At 34.9% G+C, this 21954-nt stretch overlaps 1 protein-coding gene and 1 pseudogene across 1 annotated transcript in view; one reads left to right on the top strand and one right to left on the bottom strand.

The window, feature by feature from the left end:
* Positions 1–15075, top strand: part of LOC123202242 (probable LRR receptor-like serine/threonine-protein kinase At1g06840) — a 30107-nt gene extending 15032 nt beyond the window's left edge. Inside the window, exons 3-23 of the mRNA XM_044618069.1 lie at positions 7101–7203; positions 7799–7952; positions 8115–8186; positions 8304–8375; positions 9179–9322; positions 9419–9490; positions 9624–9695; positions 9897–9971; positions 10365–10432; positions 10466–10472; positions 10548–10616; positions 10944–11015; positions 11125–11211; positions 11420–11488; positions 12531–13033; positions 13138–13299; positions 13399–13682; positions 13808–13859; positions 13924–14174; positions 14307–14441; positions 14526–15075. Coding sequence (XP_044474004.1) covers positions 7101–7203; positions 7799–7952; positions 8115–8186; positions 8304–8375; positions 9179–9322; positions 9419–9490; positions 9624–9695; positions 9897–9971; positions 10365–10432; positions 10466–10472; positions 10548–10616; positions 10944–11015; positions 11125–11211; positions 11420–11488; positions 12531–13033; positions 13138–13299; positions 13399–13682; positions 13808–13859; positions 13924–14174; positions 14307–14441; positions 14526–14876 — 2874 coding nt within the window. The 3' untranslated portion in view covers positions 14877–15075. The remainder of the gene's footprint in view (positions 1–7100; positions 7204–7798; positions 7953–8114; positions 8187–8303; positions 8376–9178; positions 9323–9418; positions 9491–9623; positions 9696–9896; positions 9972–10364; positions 10433–10465; positions 10473–10547; positions 10617–10943; positions 11016–11124; positions 11212–11419; positions 11489–12530; positions 13034–13137; positions 13300–13398; positions 13683–13807; positions 13860–13923; positions 14175–14306; positions 14442–14525) is intronic.
* A 2258-nt stretch (positions 15076–17333) lies between these two features.
* On the bottom strand, positions 17334–18631 carry LOC123202241 (annotated as a pseudogene).
* Positions 18632–21954: the final 3323 nt, after the last annotated feature.

Genomic DNA, 21954 nt, shown 5'->3' with positions numbered 1-21954 from the left:
ACCAAAAGTCTAACACATACAACATATCAATGTTGATACCCCTTTACCTTGTTTTAAGCCAATCTTTGCAAATTGGCTCCCTTCTCTTTGCTTTGCTTCCTTTATCACCAAAATCACCTTAAATCAACACCAAAAAATACTAACATATTCATATAACATGCATCCAATATATATATACATAGGTAAAGGGAAAAGGAAGAGATATTTTGGTTACCAAGGCTCCCAAAGTGCTTCCTTTTATTTTCCTTCCTTATTTATCTTCCAAAAGCCTTTCAAATCACAAACTTTTCTTCAAAAAACACAGAAAAAGCAAGAGGAAAGCTACCTCCTTATGGAAGAGACGGGAGAATGATGGAAAAAAGGGTATGAGATGACTTTTTTGACTTTTCTCTCTATATATATAAGCTTTATCTCATATTTTTTGTTTTTTTTTATTTCTTTATATATATATATATATATATATATATATATATATATATATATATATATATATGTATCTCTAAAAACACACACATACATGTTAATATATCTATCTATATTTAAACTTGAAAATATCTCCAAATAGGGTCAAAAGACGTAATTACCCCTGGAACATACTTGAGGGTCTTACAACATGAGTAAGAGTATTTTTGATTTCCTTTACCATTTCCACGTGACCTCTAACTTTTAACTTTGCAAACAAATTATAAGCATCATTATACTTTTTTTCCCCAGGGTGCTCATTAACTTCAATTCCCTGGTAAACCCACTGAAAATATGAAAAGCTTTGCAATGGAAAACGCATGAAAGTGTAAGTGGATACATAAAAATTGTGGGGGGTGCGTGAAAGTGTAAAAGGGTGCTAAAAAATGTGAAAGAATGCGTGAAATTATAAAGGGTGCATCAAAGTGTGAAGGGGTGTGTGAAAGTGTGAAAGGGTGCATGAAAATATGAAAGGATGTCTGAAAGTATGAAAGGGTGTGTGATAGTGTGAAAGTGTGTGTGATAGTGTGAAGAGGTGCATGATAGAGTGAAAGGGTGCATGAAAATATGAAGGGGTCTGTGATAGTATGAAGGGGTATGTGAAAATATGAAGGGGTGCATGAAAGTGTGAAAGGGTGCATGAAAATGTGAAAGGGTGTGTGAAAATGTAAAAGAGTGTGTGAAATTGTAAAGGGTGTATGAATGTGTGAAAAGGTGCGTGAAAATATGAAATGGTGTGTGAAAGTATATAAGGGTGCATGAAAATATGAAATGGTGCATGAAAGTATGAAAGGGTGCGTGAAAGTGTGAAGGGGTGCATGAAAATGTGAAAGGGTATGTGACCATGTGAAAGGGTACACGAAAATGTGAAGAAGTACGTGAAAATGTGAAAGGGTGCACGAAAATGTGAAGGAGTGCATGAAATGTGAAGGGTACATCAAAGTGTGAAAGCGGTGAGTGAAAGTGTGAAAGGGTGTGTGAAAATGTGAAAGGGTGTGTGAACGTGTGAAAAGGTGTGTGAAAATGTGAAAGAGTACATGAAAATATAAAAGAGTGAATGAAAGTGTGAAAGGGTGCTTGAAAATATGAAGGAGTGCATGAAATTGTAAATAGTGCGTGAATGTGAAAGGATGCATCAACCTCTGAAAAGGTGCGTGAAACTAGGAGAGGGGTCGTGAAAGTTGCGAAGGGTGTATCTATAAGTGTGAAGGGGTGCATGAATGTGTGTATAGTTGCACGAAGGTCCATCAGTATAGCCAAAATAACTTTTCATTCTCCTTTAACAAAAAACCAACACAATCAATCTAGCAAAATCAATCACATTATATTTTAAACTGATAATATTGTAATAAAACCTATCAACATTCAAACATCCAATGAAATAAAAACCTAAATCCTAATTCAAATATCCCTAACTCTAATCTAATCAATGTTAACAATATATACGTACCTGAGACGACTTGGATGACATTGTCGTAGTTTTTTTTATGTCGGTTTGTTGAGTGTGAATCGAGGGTAGGTAGTTTTGGTTTTAGCCAAAACTGTTGATCTTCCTGTTATGTTTGTTTTGTTTGTTGAAAGATTATTAATTTTCTCATTCAACGTACCACTTCAAGTTGGGTGCACGCTTTCACGCACTCCTTCAGCGTTGATACACCCTTTCACGCATCCCTTCGAGTTATGACACACCCCTTTTGGTTATGACGTACCCTTTCAAAGTGACGCACATTCACGCACCTCTTCAGTGTTACCGCACCTTATGACGCACCCTTTCATGCACCATTTCCAAAGTGATGCACCCTTTCACGTACCCCTTCAGCGTTGTCATACCCCATAATGCACCCTTTCAAAGTGACGTACCCTTTTAGCGTTGCCAGACCTTATGATGCAACTTTTCACACAACCCTTAAGGTTATGATGCACCCTTTCAAAGTGGAGCAGCCTTTCACGCACCCCTTTAACATTGCCACACCCTTTCATGCACCTTTCAGGTTATGACACACCCTTTCAAAGTGTCGCACCCTTTCACACACCCCTTCAGCGTTGCTGCACCTTTTTATGCACCCCTTCAACGTTGTCGTACCATTTCATGCACCCCTTTAAAGGTTGACGCACTCTTTTACAATTTCACGCACCCCTTTGAAGTTTACACACCCCTTTCATAGCTTCACGCACCTTTTTACACTTTTGCACATTTTCGCATCCGATCAGAAAAACACACCGTTTCTAGAAAACGCCTATCTTTCACTCATTTTCATACCGTTTCAAAGAGACGCTCACCCTTTCTCACCCAGCACAACCCACACACATCTTGTCTTAGTTATGTCCATCATTTTGTAAAGGTATAAAGGTATATAAATATCAATTAGGCCAAAGGACTATTTCCCACCCAAACTATGTTGAATTCTCAAAGTTTCTCGCGTTAACTTTAAAAATACCATTTACCCACCCATGGGCCGTTAAACTTAACTGAGTCCGTTGATTATATCATTTTTCCCCCAAACCCTAAAAACTAACACTTTCCCCCTAACCTAAGTTTTTAAAAATTGCATTTTCCCCCCTAGGGTTTCCAAACTTTAGATCCAAATTTTTCGACAACGACCAACAATCTCCAAGCACCTACTCTCCCTCTCAAACAGCCCCTCCTTCCAGTCGTACACTTTTGAAACTCTTAGGCGTCGTCTTCGTCTTGATGAAGGTGCGTCGTCTTTGTAGACGACGACACTTAGGAGTGTCAGATGACACACGGTTAGAAAGAGGAGACGTCGGGGAGGAAAAGACGTCGCCTGGAGATCGTCGGTCGTTGCCAAAAAATTCAATCTAAAGTTTGGAAACCCTAGGGGGAAAATACGATTTTTAAAAACTTGGGTTGGGGAGAAAGTGTTAGTTTTTAGGGTTTGGAAGATTAAATTTAAGTTTATTTTTAATATTACAGATAAAATAATGATTTTGCCCTTAAATCTGTCAACCTGACGTCCACATGGGTAGGTAAATGTGTTTTCCAAAGTTAACGGGTAGGAATTTGCAGAAAAAGCATACCTTGGGTGGGAAATAGTCCTTTGGCCTATCAATTATTATATCAAAAATTAATCTGTTTTTCATCTGTAAATTTTGTTCATTATAGAAAAATTAAGCTTAATCTGTGAAAACTGTTGTAAATGGAAAGAAATATGATGAAGGGTAATTTTAGAATAAAAATACCACTTGCTTAAAAGGATAAAAATTGAGAAATCTTATCGAAAAAGGTTTAGGCAGTAAATTCGGTGCCTTTTTTAATTAATTTCCCCCTAAAAAACCAAGCAAGCTTAGAAAAAGAAAATCACATACAAAACTACAATAAGACAATAAACCTCGCTATTCTAATCAAAACATTGGAAGAAAAATAATCAAAATTTTAAAGAAAGGAATATGTTTACCAAGACATCCAATCCATTGCAAACAAACCTTATGGTGAAGGTAGAGGTGTGCATACTCTGATTTAGTGTAGTTTGAAAGTTTTTTCAAACTACTAAAAAAAATGGTTTGAAAATTTTTTTAACCAAATCAAACCATTCTAAAATTCAAACTAAACTGGAAAAATATGGTTTGGTCTACTTTGGATTACAATTCGAGCCTATTAAGAGCATTCGCTTCAAAATATATTTTACATTATAAAATTAATTGAATTATAATTTTCTTGAATATAATATAAACATGTAAAATAAATATAAAACATATATACAATATACATGCAAAGAAAATGAAAAAATAAATATGAAAAAACAAGTTGTACACCTTATTACTTATTAAAAAATTTTGTCAAATATAATTTTTTTTAAAAGTAAAATGGTTTATGGTTTACAGTTTGATTCAATTTGAAAATTGTCTAAACCATAACTCAAATTGAAAATTATTTTTTAAAAATAAATTTAAAAATTATTTTATAAACTAAACTATAGTTTAAAACAAATTATGTACATCCCTAGATGAAGGAGCTGCAGAACTTGGGAGCGAGAGAGCGGAAGGAATGAAGGAAAGGATAATATGAAGAAACCATGATCTCTTTTATCAACTACATTTAAACTCAGTGAGTCAAATAACATTCTTCACCATGTAAGGCTGGAGAATGAACTTGAAACTTACGTTAATAACCTCAAAGTGGGCACAACTTTACTTGCACGACTTTTCTCTTTTTGACATGTACAAGCTGATGAATTGAAGAGAACTGGAGAAAGAGTTACCTTTTTCTTAATCGTGGCAGGCGTTTTTCTTAGTCGTGGCTAGAGAGATGGGCTTTTCTTGTTTGTGATTCTTTATCAGAAATAGCTGCTACGATTAAGAAAAATCTATTGTTTCATTAATATTTCCCTTACAAAATATTGTAAAACAATAACAAAATGATGGTCTAGCATTGTGTAAACTGGTGCATATAAGTTTGGCAGTCAACCTTCAACTCCCTGTCAAGTAAGTAAATAATAAAGTTGTTTAAGTTTGATCTCTTTCACATGAAGACTCACTTTTTCATCTCCCCATTATATGGGTAAGAATTTTGGGCATAACATACTGATAAGGAAAAACAAACTGCGATTATTTAAAAGTTCAATTCATGACTTCCAATCCTCCAAATATGGGGAAAACGTATTGCTCACATAGTTTTCTACAGCCTCTTTGACGTGTAAATTGGATACTAATGTTGCTTTTGGTCCACTAGATACCAATAACATAGTTGACACTTTAATCGAGGTTTTTCTCTTTTAAGGTTAACGTTATTCTCATGTGTTAGTGGTTCTACTTTTATGATAAATTTTCTATAAAGAAATTAAAGGAATTGAAGATTGCCATCATTTTACATCTTTATTCTTTTTTGCAAGTTCTTTTCAGATTTCCAGACCCCACCCATTTTGGCTGGACAGACAAACCTAGAGCACCAAATAAATCAATATTTTACAAATATAACAGAAACTTAAACTCAGATCTTCTTTCTAGAAGTTTAAATATTTCATTAATTTTGTTAACCTTATAGATTGTTTTACTGAGAAAATCTTGTTTGTTATTTTGTTGAGAGATTCTCCACTTGAATTTTCTACAACTTGCCTCTTGATGTCAGGCACTAATTTTGCCTACACTTCAACTGGGAAAACAATATTATGTTAATATAGAGTCTTCTTTCTAACATTCAAGTAAACCTTGGTAACGTAGTTGACACTCTGGCCATACTATGCCAGTGTTTTTGCTTCTGTGATGAATTTTCATTGTCTAGATTCCTTTCTTTTCAACCTCTAATATCTTTACTAAGCTTAGAAAATTAAATTTGAAAAAAAAAAAAAAAACCTATCAAAGTTGCTGACTTGTCTTTAAAAAAAAAAAAACCTCTAATATCTATTGATGTCGGTACTGATAGACAGGTTATTGTGATTGGCTCCTAAACCTATCAAAGCTGCTGACTTGTCTAAAAAAATTTTATGTGGCTGCTCTCAATAGTGTCCGTGCAATTGAATATATGCCTGTATGCATTTGAAGGAACTTCAAAGGTTTAAAAAGCTTGTAGTTGCCTTTTCATAAGTTACTTTGTATTTCTCATTTCAATGGCATCAAGTGGGAGCGGTTTTTCCAAGAGAGAAAGCAGTGCTGAGAGAACCTTTTTGAATGCCCTTTGTTGTTGAATTGTCTATGGCATCGGATCTTGCAAACAATTTAGCTGATGGTGACCAAATCATTTCGGAAATGATATTGCAATTGGTGGGTAAACAATTGCATTTGGGACTGGGAAATGCTACATTCAACTTAATTGTTTGGGGTGATGGATAAATTTGGATTGACTTGATCATATAGTTTATGACATACAATTAAAGGCGGCATTGGGCTGTGCCGGATATGGCCACCAGGAAGAGTAATTTGGTCTTCCCGTCGTGGCCCCAACATTTCATGATTCAAGTTCAGATCATGCGAGTTGTGTAACAAGTAGACTTACAGAAAGTCCATCTTCATTGTAGCAGTAAAAAACTGAAGCAAAAGCTTCTCCTTACTCAAACTAATATGAAAACAAGAGCATGGATAGATCTTTCATCCGTAATAGCGAGAAGCTACAGAATGATCTTCCTATACTTCTCTGCGTCAACAAGGAAAAACTATCTTCCACTATAATAAACATTAAGATTTCTTACCGCTGCTACCATAACCTAACATGTAAGACGACAACATTTTATCAGAAACTTAATTTTTGTTGGTCTGTGTTGATCTGTTTGCTTTAGCTTTCAAGGACCATAGGGCTGCTTGACTTCATTTGGTTGAGTTTTTACGCTGCCAGCTCCAAGGTTTCGGATTCACATATTTCATTTGTTTCTTGTCAAGTAAGATATTATCTTCGGGTGTTTTAAGATATTTTTCTTGCAATAAATTTGATTGTTCCACTTGTGGCTATAGTTATCTTTTTGTTTTTGAACTAAGAAGAAGAAGAATCAACTAATGATCGCCATTCGCCAAGTAAGTCTATAAGACTAGCATTTTGATAGAAAATTTGAATTCATTGTTCCCGTCCCTTTCATCATGCTTCATGATCTTCTGGGGTTTAAATGCACATTCTTTTGCGGGAATCAAATATTCTGTTAATTCCAAATTATCACTGACACTTGCAATTTCTGCTTTTGGTAGCTTTTTAGGGTATCAAGATGATAGGGATGAGATTTTGTGGATTTCTTTATGTGGCGTCTTGTGGTTACTTGGTGGTTTTTGCAGTTGCTCGGATTACAGATCCTTCAGAAGGTGATTCTTGCGGCAACTTTTAGGTTTTTTCTTTCTTATTTTTTCGCCATTTACTTCATATCTCTCACTACCAAGTTTTCATCTGTAGCTTTTCTCATCTTCAAGTTCTTAATACATTTATAACATCTATATCGTTTTGCACTTTTCTGCACTAAATTACACATTATATCCTGAATACCAGATGATTTCTGCTGCCTAATTTGCCGTCAGTGTAAAGTCAGTCAAGTGTTTGAAGTCATACAAAGAAACTGAAAGATCTAAAATACACCAAACAGCCACCTGGTTTCCAAGCATCCCACCAGGTGTAAATGACAATTTTTTATCACACGGTGCATCATTTGTGCACATAAATGATCTGCCTCATCATGTTCTGCCTATTCTTGAACGATCTTGTTTTTGAAACAATTCTACAGCAAGGGACTGATGAGGTCTTGAATTTAGGTGTTGGGTTATATGTATCTTTTCTACTTTTTCAGAGGGTTTAGTATTGAAAGATAATTACTTCCTTATCCCCTGATTGGTGTAGAGGTATCTATATTTGGTTTCATAACTTTAGAGAGCATACAGGAATGTATTTGCTAATGCCCATTTGCAGTCAGTGCATTGGTAGCAGTCCGGAGCAGATTAATCGATCCTATGGACAGTCTCATAAACTGGAACCAGGAAGATCCATGCCTATCAAATTGGACTGGAGTTCTTTGTTTTGACTCAATTAATGGGACAGATGGTCACCTGCATGTTCAGGAGCTGTATGTTCATCCAATACCCCTTTTTACCTCTTTCATGTTTGCTTTTTACTTGGAATTTCCTGATGTTTGTCTTGCTCTTAGTTGCCTAAATTCTGGCTCGGCGAATCTTCATATTCTAAAGATGTGACAGTTAATGATTCTAAATTTGTATCTTTGATACAGGCGGCTGCTGAACATGAATCTTTCAGGATCATTAGCACCTGAGCTTGGACTATTATCTCATCTTCAAATTTTGTGAGACATAAAATTCACAGAAGTTGATATCTTAAGAAAATGAGATTTTGTCTTATATCTCCCAAGTTAATCATGCAGTTTTGGCAACAGATTTTTTCATTTATTGTCTGCTGGCAGGGATTTCATGTGGAATGATCTGACAGGAAGCATACCAAAGGAGATAGGGAATTTGTCATCTTTATCACACTTGTAAGTTGTAGATGCAGGTGTTCATAAAATTATTTATATCCAAATAGGGCAATGGACTATTTCTCACCCAAGTTTTAGCTCAATCTTAATAATACACCCATAATAGATTAAAAACTCAAACACGCATCCATCCCTAAATTGCCTGTTAAATTTTTTGTTAAATATACGGATAAAACTATTATTTAAAAATATATTATTTTTTTTCTCTCAAATTTTAAAATTAAAATTTAACCCTCATACCTAAACTTTGAAAAGTGACTCCCCCCCCCCCCCAAATTCTAAGTTTTTTTTTTCACCCCTCCCTTCGACCACCAACGATCGGTGCGACACATCTCTAGATGACACTCGTTGTCCTTCACTAGATGAGGAAGCGTTGTCTATTCTTTAGACGATGCCCTTTGTCCAGATTTGGACGACTCTATCTTGTTCCTTTGTTGTTGGTCCACCGTTCGCCAAAGAAAATAGTTCAATTTTAGGTTTGGTATCGTAGGGGGGAAAAGTAAATTTTTTAAAACTTAATCAATCAGGGAAATGTTAATTTTTTAAACTAAGAGGGGGAATAAGATATAATTTTAATTATTTTAATAATACTGATAAAATAACGATTTTATCTCTTAACCCAAACAAAAATTTTTTTGTGTATCCTAACAGATTAAAACTGTAATAAGTATTTAGATTTTTTATTTGTTACGGATATATATTTGTCATTTTATCAAAACTTGGGTGGAAAATTGTCCTTTTCCCATCCAAATATGATGTTGTTAGAGAATACTATACTTTGTATGATGTACATGCTTGCGCAGACTCTTGAATGGAAACAGATTATCAGGATCTTTACCAGAAGAGCTAGGCAAACTTTCAAACCTGGATAGACTCCAAGTAGACGTCAACAGTATCTCGGGCACAATACCAAAATCCTTTGCTAACTTGAGCAGAGTGAAACACCTGTAAGAGGATTTTTGATCCAAAGGATTGTACCATGCAGCAAGGCAATTATATTTCTTCCCCTCATTTTGTCTTCTGATGTATCTTAAATATTGCAGTCACTTGAACAACAACTCAATTGTTGGTCAACTTCCACCTGAGCTTTCCAAATTATCCCAACTTCATCATTTGTGAGTTTATAAAACAGATTTTGCTTTTATCATATATTTTCTGCAGTATTGTTTTTGTTTGGACTGTTTCTCTATTGTAAAAGCTGTTATCTGGTCATGAATGGTATGCAGTTGATTAAACACATGCTTGCAGGCTTGTGGATAATAATAACCTGACCGGATATCTCCCACCAGAATACTCAGAGATGCCAGCTTTGCGCATACTGTATGTTAGTCTGCCCCAAACTGTCACAATTTTTATTTTTACTTGATCTTAACTATTCCTACATATCTGCTTGATTGTATTTGCTTCATTGATGGTATGAATTAAGGGCATTCCAAATGGGTTTAGGTTTACTGGCAAATTGGTTTATCAGATTGCAAATTATTTTACTGATTATATTGCTCTTCTTTTTTCCCTCTGCAGTCAACTTGATAACAACAACTTTGCTGGTGCAGAAATTCCACCCATGTATGGAAACTTTCCCAACTTATTAAAACTGTAAGTGCAGCTCTTATCACACTCTTCTACTGAACAATTATGTGAATTGTTAGGCCTTGAGATCTTTTTTTTTATTTTAACATACCAGTGATTGTATAATTCTAGTCATAAAGCACATGAACTTGTAAGGAACCCCAAGAGAAAGAGTTTCTATGAACTGATTATAAAGCAGGATCTACTAAAAGTTACTTCAGTTTGAGTTTGAAACCTGAAGTACCTGTGCAATGCTCATGTCGTGGTCACGGTTGATACTGAGAACATAGATGCTTCAGGTTGCAAATATCACTACTTGGTCACTATTGTTGGAAGCATCAAAATGATAGTTTGTTTTGCCATACATCAAAGAATAGGCTATGCTGATGCTGCTTTACTTTTCTCTCCCGAAATTGGCAGAAGTCTTAGAAATTGCAGCTTGCAGGGAGCTGTTCCTGATCTTAGCAGGATTACAAGTTTTACAATCTGTAAGTTTGAGTATTGTTCTAATTTCGTATCAGATTTTTTGTAATTCTCTTCCAGTAGGTTGCATTAGCTCTTGCAGGAATTCAACTTGTATATTTTTTACTGGACTTGTGACAGGGATCTTAGCAGGAATCAACTCACTGGACACATACCATCAGATAAGCTTTCTGATTTTGTGAGAATCATGTATGTAACTCTGCTTTTTCTCAACATCCTAGTCCAATAGCCAAGCCTACTGTCAAGACATCGTCTACTTTGAATGCATAGTGCATCACAATTTTCTTTTTGAGTTTTGCAACCTAAAACATATCTTAACAGCTTAAAACCTTATAAACTATTTAACCAGTTTTATCTTAGTATCTCTAAACAATGTAGGATATCTACACATATCCAACATCTCTCCCTTATTCTCCTAGTGTGGAATTTGCCTATAGGTGTGTTTTTACAGTTTTGTTCAAAATAGATAACTAAAATGGAGAGGATGTCAGAGTAATTTTACTTTTGCCATATCAGTGATCTGTCAGAAAACTATCTTACTGGATCCATCCCAGAAAGTTTTGCAGAGCTTCCTTTTCTTCAGAGACTGTGAGATCATATATACTTCTAACTTTTCCTTGTCATTTCCAATGAATTATTATGTCCATGATCTTACTAAGCACTCTGGATAAGATTTTCAAATTATCTTCTACTTCAGGTCACTTGAGAACAACTTTTTGAATGGTTCCATCCCAGCTAGCATATGGCAGAAGAAGCCCATCAATTCAAATGATAGATTGTCACTGTAAGATCTCAAAAATGAAACTTTTTTCCTTTGCTGTTATGCTTCACTAATTCCTGGATGTCTCTTTGACAACTTATTATTCTGAAATATGAATTAAGTGTTCTTATTTGTTAATTTTTTTGGAGTTCGCTTCATTGGTTTTGTTAGCCTGGCTCTGTGAAACATATCTCTTGCCTGTCATTTATCTTTGTTCCCATTCAAAATGCAGTGATCTGCGGAACAATTCATTCTCAAGCATTTTAGGAGATCTAAATCCTCCAAACAATGTCACAGTCAGGTATGTTGTTTTCTTATTAGGAATATGTTGCTAGTCAATTACACTATGAATGAGGATGTTACGAAACCTAAAAAGACAAACAGCAAAAATGCACAAATGCTCAATACAGGAACACAAGTATTTACTTTAGAAACACGATACGGAAAAACCACATATAGATAATGGAGAAAATTTCACTATGAATGAAGAAGAGATTTCTATGCTCTCTCTTTCTAAGCTCGTAATCTTAGTGCACTCTAATTGTGGCACACACTCTCACTTACGTTACATACTCTTGAATATAACTTTGGTGTACAAACTCTAGTTGACAGTTATTTGACACATATACTTATTGGTCACATTTCCACAATAAGTCGTACATGTAGTATAATAGGTCACTCCAATCCAAAAGTCATACCCATTATGTTCGATTAGACTAACTAGCAAATAAGATCCTAACTCCTACTAGAATTCAAGTCACCACTTGAATTCAATCGTGATAGACTGCATCTAAAATAGACAATACCTTAACAATAGGTCAAATTATTTAACCGGATTATTACAAATGACATTAGAACATCGGAGAGATGTGGGGTATATATGTAATGATAAAAGAGGATTGGTATCAGTGCATGGAAGATATGATGGGTATGTATGGGATAATAACAGAAGATTGGTTAAATAACTTACTCCTTAGCCATGGATGCTAGGTATGTATGAAATGATAAGAGAAGATTGGTATAAAAGTACAAGACAAATGTTGGAGTATTTATGGGATGATAAGAGAAGATTAGTTATATAGTTTATGAACTTCTTCAATGTCAAAAGCAAAACCAGACATTGTGTCCAAAAGAGACAATATCTTGATAGTGAGTCAAGTTATTGCCCCAAGATGTCATATGTTTATTATATTTTTCCTCTTTACTACTTGATTTTCTACTATCTTCCGGTCATTCTGGTCATCATAAAAATTACAAATACTTTTAATATTGGAAAAGCTGATCTGCATATTGCTCCTTAAGTTTGCCATTCATTTCTTTTCATTTTATCGGTTTACGTTTAGGCTTGGCGGCAATCCTATCTGCACAAATGCAAATATACCAAACATAGGCCAATTTTGTGATTCTCGAACAGAAGATGATGGGACACCTACAATACCAACCAATTCAAAGTGTCCTACTCAGGCATGTCCCCTGGATAATTTCTACGAATATGACCCAGCATCTGGTGATTTATGTGCCTGTGCAGCACCTTTGCGAATCGGATACCGGCTACAAAGTCCAAATTTCTATTATTTCCCTCCATATGCCAACAACTTTTCAGCATATGTGACTACTTCTCTCAACTTAAGCTTATATCAACTATCAATTGATTCGTTTGTTTGGGAGGAAGGACCTCGTCTAAGGATGTATTTGAAGCTGTTTCCTCCAGCCAACACAACTATGTTTAGTCTAAGTGAGGTGCACCGAATTGGAAGCATATTTACATCCTGGGCATTTTCTGCTAATGAAATATTTGGACCATATGAGCTGCTTAACTTCACTCTCCTTGGACCTTATGCCAGTAGTATGTATCTAAGCTTGCCATTGCTCTTTAATTTGTTCTAGTAAAACTGTTTATCTGCTGGTTGCAATTTATAAATGCTCTCTTGATTTTTACTTATGATTCAGTGATTCCTGTGACAAGAAGGACTAGTAGTATTAGTAAAGGCGTTTTGGCAGCAATTTTAGTTGGAGCCATTGCCGGTGCTGTGGCAATAACGGCAACTCTAACATTCGTGGTGACAAGAACACATGCCAGAAGTCAGCAATCAATGTCAAGAAGGCATTTGTGTGCGCTTTCTTATACAACTACCTATGATTTATTTTTGCAAGATCTTCAATATTAGCATACTACGGGGAAAGAAGTGTGAACTTCCTTACACTTTGCAGCCAGAAAAATTTCAACGAAAATTGATGGAGTGAAGGCCTTCAAGTTCAAGGATTTGGCATCGACAACGGACAACTTTAACAGCTCAACTCAAGTTGGTCAAGGAGGTTATGGAAGGGTTTATAGAGGAGTTTTATCTGACAATACAATTGTCGCCATAAAACATGCAGAAATAGGATCTTTACAGGGCCAAAAGGAATTCTTGACAGAGATAAAATTATTTTCAAGATTACATCACCGGAACCTGGCTGCTTTGTTGGGCTATTGTGATGAAGAAGAGGAGCAGGTATGTTCTTGTAGATGCCAAGACATCTGATTTGTGAATATTTTACCCAAGAAAAAAAAAGGTCTATACAAATTTGTTCAATCACAGATATGAACCATCTGCTTGTGTTCTTGGTACTTATGCAGATGCTGGTGTATGAGTACATGCCTAATGGAACCTTGAGACACTGGCTTTCTGGTATGAAACCCCTTCTATTTTTCTTTCCCTGGCTTAAAATTTTGATGGTGAAATTTAAATGTAGGTAAAGATAAGGCACGCCTCAATTTCAGTATGAGGGTCCGCATTGCATTACATGCAGCTAAAGGGATTCTTTACCTCCATACTGAAGCAAACCCGCCTGTGTTCCATCGAGATATCAAAGCCAGCAACATACTTCTGGACTCCAAGTTTATTGCTAAAGTTGCTGATTTTGGACTCTCGCGGCTTGCTCCGGCCCTGGATGATCAAGGAACCATGGCAACTCATGTTTCCACGATTGTCAAGGGAACACCAGTAAGTTTGAATCTATATAACTTGGCTCATTCACACGTTCCAGGATCATAAAGGTTTACAAAATTAATCTTTCTCAACAAATATCCATCTTCATAACAAGTATACACATATCCAATGATCATATACATGCAGGGCTACCTTGATCCAGAATTCCTTTTAACTCATAAGTTGACAGACAAAAGTGACGTTTATAGCCTCGGAGTTGTATTCCTGGAGCTTTTGACTGGCATGGAACCAATATCACATGGAAAAAACATAGTTCGCGAGGTACTTTCTCACACAGAAAACTCTTTCTTGAATATCTATTCTCTGTTGCATTTTTTCTTATGAGAAAACAAAACCTATATCCAGGTGAATGCAGCTTGTGAATCGGGCTTGATGCTCTCCGTCATAGACAATAGAATGGGACCCTGCCCATCTGAGTGCTTGGAGAGGTTTGTAGCTTTGGCCCTCAATTGTTGCCATGACAAGACAGAACGTCGGCCATCCATGTTGGATGTAGCAAGGGAGCTGGAAAACATACTGAAGATGATGCCAGAAACTGATGCAACATTTTCTGAATCCACCTCCATACATTCTACCGATAAATCAACATCAGAATCAGCTTCTTCATCATTCATGACAAGGGATCAATATTTTTCATCTCATATATCAGGCAGTAATCTTGAGAGTGGTGTCATTCCCACCATTTCCCCTTGTTAACACCCAGAAAAGGAGTTTTACTTAGGTTTTTCATGTGCCATAGTACTTTAGTAGTGGTAGTTTGAAGTCTTATTATTTAAGTATGGAACTCTTTAGAAAAGGTAAATGTAAGGTGGGATTCAATATGAGCTAAGCCTAGAGTTGGCTCAAGCTCAAACTTATTTTAACTAGAGTACAGTATTATCAAATGATCATCGGTTAAGTAAACACTATCGTTAAAATGATGAATAATATCATTGAATAAAAACACGAGGTGCTCTCAAATTGAATTGAAACCCCAGTTCGAGATCATTAGATTAATAGTATTCACATCATTTCGAATCAAATCAATCCCTAGTTAAAAGAACTTTGATGTGATACCCTTAGGCAAATCCTAAATCGACAAAGCATGGGAGAGATGTTGGGTTTGTCTATACTTTGTTTATGTATCCCACATCGGTTAATGGTGGCAGAATTTGACTGGTTAAATAGTCTGTGAGCTCTTTAAAATGTTAAGACGCATTTTGGGTTACAAAGCCCAAAAGCAAAACCATGATGGACTGTGTGTCCAAAGTGAACAATATCTTGACAATGGGTCGGGTTATTGGACCAGAGATGTTACAAATAGTATCAGAGCAGCTCCACATGTCCTCTTGAACGATGGTAGGGCAAACCTCAATAAGGACGTTGAGTCTCGTTAGGGGGGGTGTATGTGATACCCTTAGGCAAATCCCACATCGACAAAGCATGAGAGAGATGTTGGATCTGTCTATACTCTATCTATATATCCCACATCGGTTAGTGGTAGGAGAATTTGACTAATTAAATAGCCTGTGAGCTCCTTAAACTGTTAAGACGTGTTTTGGGTTGCAAAGCCCAAAAGCAAAACCATGATGGACTGTGTGTCCAAAGTGGACAATATCTTGACAGTAGGCTGGGTTATTAGACCAGAGATGTTACACTTTGAAGGATGGAATCATATTAAATTCCTTGAACTATTTGTGGAAATTTGTATTTATGGTTAAATTATTGAATTATTATGATGTGTATATACCACTGTTTTTAAACGTAGATTTAGTTAAAGGTCTCGTTGATGGGTTGATTGGTTTAACCAATTATTCAAATTGATGATATCAGTATAATATTAACATAACAATTGGCATAATTAAAATTTTAAAATAAATTTTAGTCAAATGACATCAACATGACTTGAACACTCCTTCCTTTTCAAGTTAACTTTTAGGAGTGAATTTGACATTAGATTAAATTTAAGTCAAGTCAATTTAGACCTCAATCTTACATTTCATAAGTGAGAGAAATAATTTACAATTATCTCAGAGTTAAGAATGCATATTAGAATTTACATTTGTCTCATGTCATCAAATTGTTAAGTTGAGGGATAGATTTGAGTTGAGTTGAATTCGAAAAATTATCAATTTGGTTTAACTTGAATTTAAAATGATCGATTTAAGATCAAATTAGCTTATTTAAATAGTAAGAGAATAAGAAGAATTGTAGATAAAAAAATAGAGAAAAATTGTAGAAGAAGTTGCAAGAATAGTCGGCGAAGTGAACTTCAATTAAAGTCAAGCTAAATAACGATTCGAAATTAGTTCAAATTAAATCCACCTTTAGTTAGACTGTTGTAGAATATTTTATGTTGATATTGAAATAATGGTAACATGTGTCATTGAATTTGTATTACACCAACTCTTGTAACATTTTTTAATACATAAAAATAAAAATTGATGTGAAATATCTAATGAGTCTTGTCTTATCACCCAAAATGATGTGAAATATCCAAACATATTCTACATCTCTCTCGTGACTAGCAAGCAGTGAAGATTCACATGCCCTTTGGTATTCATTTCCAACCTCTATCTGCAACTAGTGAAGATTCACTGTTCCAAGCATGCCTTTGTCTTTGAATTCTACATAAATTTCGTGCTAAATCAAGATACATATTAGTGGAGAATTAGAAGGCTCTACTGATGAGTCTAAAATGAAAGACAACTAATGATTTTAAACCTATAAAAGGTATACACAAGATTGAACCTTAAAAGTGGGTTAGCTTGAGATCCCGTATAGGCAGTTTTATTATGCTAGATTCAGAAGCCTATGACACAATACACATAGACAAGTGATCAATGTGTGTATGTGTGTGTGTGTGTGACACAATACACATACACAACCAATGATTTCAAACCTATAAAAGGTTATACAGAAGGCTGAACCTTGTGTGTATGTGTGTGTGTATGTGTAACTAGCAATTTTAACCAGTGATTGTAAACCAATGAAAGGTTATACACCAGGCTGAACCTTGAGTATGTATGTGTGTGTGAACGCATGTGTCTGTGTGCCTCACTCTCATTCTTGAAAAGGTTATACACAAGGCTGGACCCTGAGTGTGTGGGTGCATGAACTCACCTCACTCTCATTCTTAGAGATCTTAAGCTTTTAGATTTTGGTTTTCCCTCCTTAAGGATGCATAGTTATCTCAATGGGACATGGCTGCACTGGTAACACCACTGTTTTTTCTTTATGATAGGAACCCATCTCCAAAAGTTCTAGATAAGGATTGAAAAGGACTAAAAATGAGGTTATGAAAAACATCGTTGAGACTTGAAAAACATGTCCAGTCAACGTTGAATGAGCCTAGAAGAGAATATGAAAAACATTGACCAAAATTAAAATTGAAAAGGAGAAAGCAAATAAACAAAATAGCTCACTTTAGCAATGCCAATCATACTAATTGAGACTTGATAGGCATCTCAAAGAAAAATACATCATATATCTTCAGTTAAGAGGAATCATCAAGGCAACTTTCCAGGGTTTACTTATGATTTTAGAATCATGAATCTTGAATGTCTTACCTTCAAATATTTGTCAACTACTCTGCAAAGCCCATCATCAATAATTCGAGCATAATCAGGCAATATCTCAATCATAGCAATGAATTTCTACAAACTCAAGTAAGGATCAGGAGAATCTCTACCGGAAAAGCATCGTCTTTCTACTTTCAACAAAGAACCATGGCCTGGAGAACCAAAGCCTTCCAATTGATAACCATATTCTTCATTTTCTTCATCTTCAATCCGTTGTAGGAAATTAACTAGTATTCAATGGATAGTGTCAACATCGAATAATGAATCACCAGCCTAGATGGATGGTATAAGGAAATCATCAAGTGAAACCATTTCCAATCGAAAAATGATCCTCTTTTATAGTTCGTATCTACCATGATTGCCATCTTTGGAATCCTAAAAAGAAAATTATATGGAATGGAAGAGCTTTTCTCAGTTGGCAAAAGATTTGCAAGGGTTTCCACAATAGTTCTTTGGTCATTTTCTACTGTTATAGAGCTCAATTTCAACCTTGCTGGATTCCAAATTTGAAATTCAACATCTTCTAGTACACTGTAATATATTAAATATGCAATAATACTATCTAGCCAAACACCTAAGCTTCCCCTGGCACAGATAACTCTGATAATACTTAATCTAAAGCATTGAGAGATTCTCAATCTATTAATCAAGGCACCCAACAGTGAAATTAGTGGATTTGCCACCATAATCTAACTGAGACCAACCCGATACCAGTTGCTACTTGAAAGCATTCATGGTAATAGCCTCCACACATTTCTTCATAATCCCTACCTCATCTACCAAGGAAGTTAGCATCTCACATGTAGAAAGGACTTCCACAGACATTTCTAAACATTTCACACAGTGTTGGCAACAAGAGTTATCGACTCTTCTTAACCATGCAGGTTGCATAAAATACCCAACTAACAATAATATTCTACTCTTACTCACCCCTCAATTCAACCACTCTGAACCCATTCTTTTCAGATCTTAAAACCCTTTCTTTTCCAGTCTCAGCATAACCAAAGCGATAACAAAAACACAAACTCTGAATAAAAATACTAAAAACAAGTACAAAAACCGTTTTTTTTTTTTTAACTTTTTGTGAAGCCTAAAAAAAGGAAATGAATTAAAATAGACACCGAATTTGCCACCTTAACATTTTTCAACAAGATTTCTCAACTTTTACCTTTTTAAGCAATTGGCATTTTTCATTCCAAAAATACCTTTCATCTTATTTCTTTCCATTTATAACAGTTTTCACAGATTAAGCTCTTATATTTCAGAGTATACGAATTAAGCTTAATTTTTTTATAATGAATAAAATTTACAGATAAAAAACAAATTAATTTTTGATATAATAATTGATATTTCTATACCTTTATACATTTACAAAATGATGGATATAACTAAGTCAAGATGTGTGTGGGTTGTATGGGTTGTCTCTTTGAAACGATACAAAAATGAGTGAAAGGGTGGGCACTTTCTCGAAACGGTGCATTTTTTCGAGTGGGTGCAAAAATGTGCAAAAGTGTAAAAGGGTGCGTGAAAGTCTAAAAGAGTGCGTGAAAATATGATGGGGGTGCATCAACTCTGAAAGGGTACTTGAAATCATAAAGGGTGCATGAAATCATAAAGAGTGTGTCAACTCCAAAGGGGTGCGTGAAATTGTATAAGGATAGGTCATTCTCTCAAGGGGTGCGTGCATGCATGCATGAACAATTTAAATTGGTGATACATCTATTGTAATGAAAACACTTCTATTAAAAAATTAATTCTTTAAACTAGAAGAGAATTCATTTCTTTCATTAATATTTAGATGGCAGTAGATTTGGGGTAGATGAAAATATTTACTGCAATATTTAAAAAACAATTATTTACTTGTTCCAGAAAGAACTCTTTCTTGTTATTTCATAAACATATCTTTCTTTAGTTATTTTCATTATTCCAAATTTGCTTCATTCTAAACCACCACATTTTTGTTTCTTGAATCCATTGATCGGAAAAAATGGTAGGAGTGATGTTCATGCTTGGATTTGGTAGGCAATGGCACAGTAAAAGTGGTAATAATTTAAAATATATTAGTGGAGTTCAAAAATTATTTTCAGCAAATAGAAGAATCAATTAAGACAGATTTGTAGAAGAAGTATGTTCTCGTTTGGGTATCAATCAAAGTTATAATAAGATAAAAAATTATATGTCAAATCCAACAAAGTTTAGTGATTTGCTTTATTTATTAAAAGTTGATTATGATATTCGAATGATGATGTAGCTATATAAGTCACACAAAAGGTCTCTCTTATTTCTTGAAGTGGTGATACAACAAATTGAATTTTGAGGTAATTATGAACAATATTCACAACCAGAACAAGAGATTCATCAAAATCTATCAACTGAAGTTCATTCCATAAATAACATGTATACACAACCAGAAAGTGTACCAAAAAATAGCAGGGTAATTATAAACCATGATCATGACAGTATTGAGAGTAATGTTTGTTGGAATCCTCCGTCTCAAGACTGGGCACATGGTAAAAGAGGCCCAGAACCGATATTGGGTACACCCAAAGGCTATTATCAAATAGATAATTTACCAACAAATGATATTCACTTCCAAGAAAAATATGAATATCATGGTTATGATGATAAGGGTGATAGGGATTATAATGGTGGCAGTGATATTGGTGATGATATTGTTAATGATGTAGGGGTTGGTATGTTAGTGATAGCACCTGAAAGTTTGGTTGACATTGCTCCAATGCATTATAGTTCCAATCCATTTTTTGGTAGTCCAAAACCCTACCAAGACATTGAAAATGAGAGAATTGAAATTCATATAGCTACACCATCAAATGGCAGATTCAAAATGACAGACTAATTTGCATCTAAACAAGTTTTAATAGATACATTATATAGAGATACATTAGAAAATGGTTATCAATTCAAGGTTTCAAGTTCAAATAAAAAGAGATAGGATATAAAATGTGTGCATCAACAATGCAAATAAAAAGTAGGAGGGGTGAAGTTAAGTAACAACAATATATTTGTGTTGCAAAAGTTAGGAACACATACTTGTTCTCACGATGTCATAAGACCTTATCATAGGCAAGCAGAAAAAATGGCACTTCAAAAAATATTACAGACATTATTTACTGCAGATGACCATATGTATAAGGTAAAAGATATTATAACAGATATGACAGATAGGTATTGAAATGATATATCTCATGTACAGGCTTGACATGCAAAAAATTGGGCATTGAATGAGATAAGAGGTTCACCCGAGAAGTCATTCATATTATTACTGATATTTTGTTATAACCTTCAACAACAAAACCTTGACACTATTACATAAATAGACACTGACTCGGATAATCGATTTCAATTTGTCTTTATGGCCTTAGGATACGCCGTTAGAGCATTTAGTGAGTATTGTCGTCTTGTTATTTGTATTGACAGGGTGTTCTTAAAAGGTCGATATTGGGATAAACTTTTTCTTGCAATGGGTAAAGATGAAAACAATCAAATTTATCCACTAGCTTTTGGAGTTTGAAGAAAGGAGGAAATGATTACTTGGACCTTGTTTCTCCAAGCATTACATAGATGTATTAGGGATCTCTCAAATCTTGCAATCATCTCAGATAGGTACCATGTTATCACTTGTTGCATGGGAGAAGTGTTTTCTAATACACATCATGGTAAACGTAACCATCATGTAAAGGGGAATATGCATACTTGATACAAACAAACAAAATATATAGAAGTATTATTTTGACGAGGTTTTGCATATGATTAAAACTAAAAACCCCACTACAATAGCTTATTTGAAAGGAATTGACTATGCATGGTGGGCTCGTCCTCACTTTCTCAATATCCGATATAATATTATGACCACAAATATTGTTGAGTCATTTAATACTTTGGCATAACAAGCATGCAAGTTGCCAGTGATGATACTCCTTGAATTTCTACGTTTGACTTTACAAAAATGGTTTTATACTTGTCGCAATATGACTGGTATGATCATTTGTGAGTGCAGATAATTTGATGCTTGTATAAATTCATAAATTACTAATATTTCAGTATTTGTGCAATCATGCAGGTACTTGTACTCATCCTCTGACTTTGTGGGCTAAAGACAAATTAGCTAGTCATATTCGCAAATAAGCCAATATAATTGTCAAACTAATAACCGTTGATAGATATGAAGTGCATAGTTCTGACAGACCAGTCGC

Source organism: Mangifera indica, chromosome 18, assembly GCF_011075055.1.
Source record: "Mangifera indica cultivar Alphonso chromosome 18, CATAS_Mindica_2.1, whole genome shotgun sequence".
Classification (NCBI taxonomy): Eukaryota; Viridiplantae; Streptophyta; class Magnoliopsida; order Sapindales; family Anacardiaceae; genus Mangifera; species Mangifera indica.
This window is presented reverse-complemented; position numbering and strand designations above follow the sequence as displayed.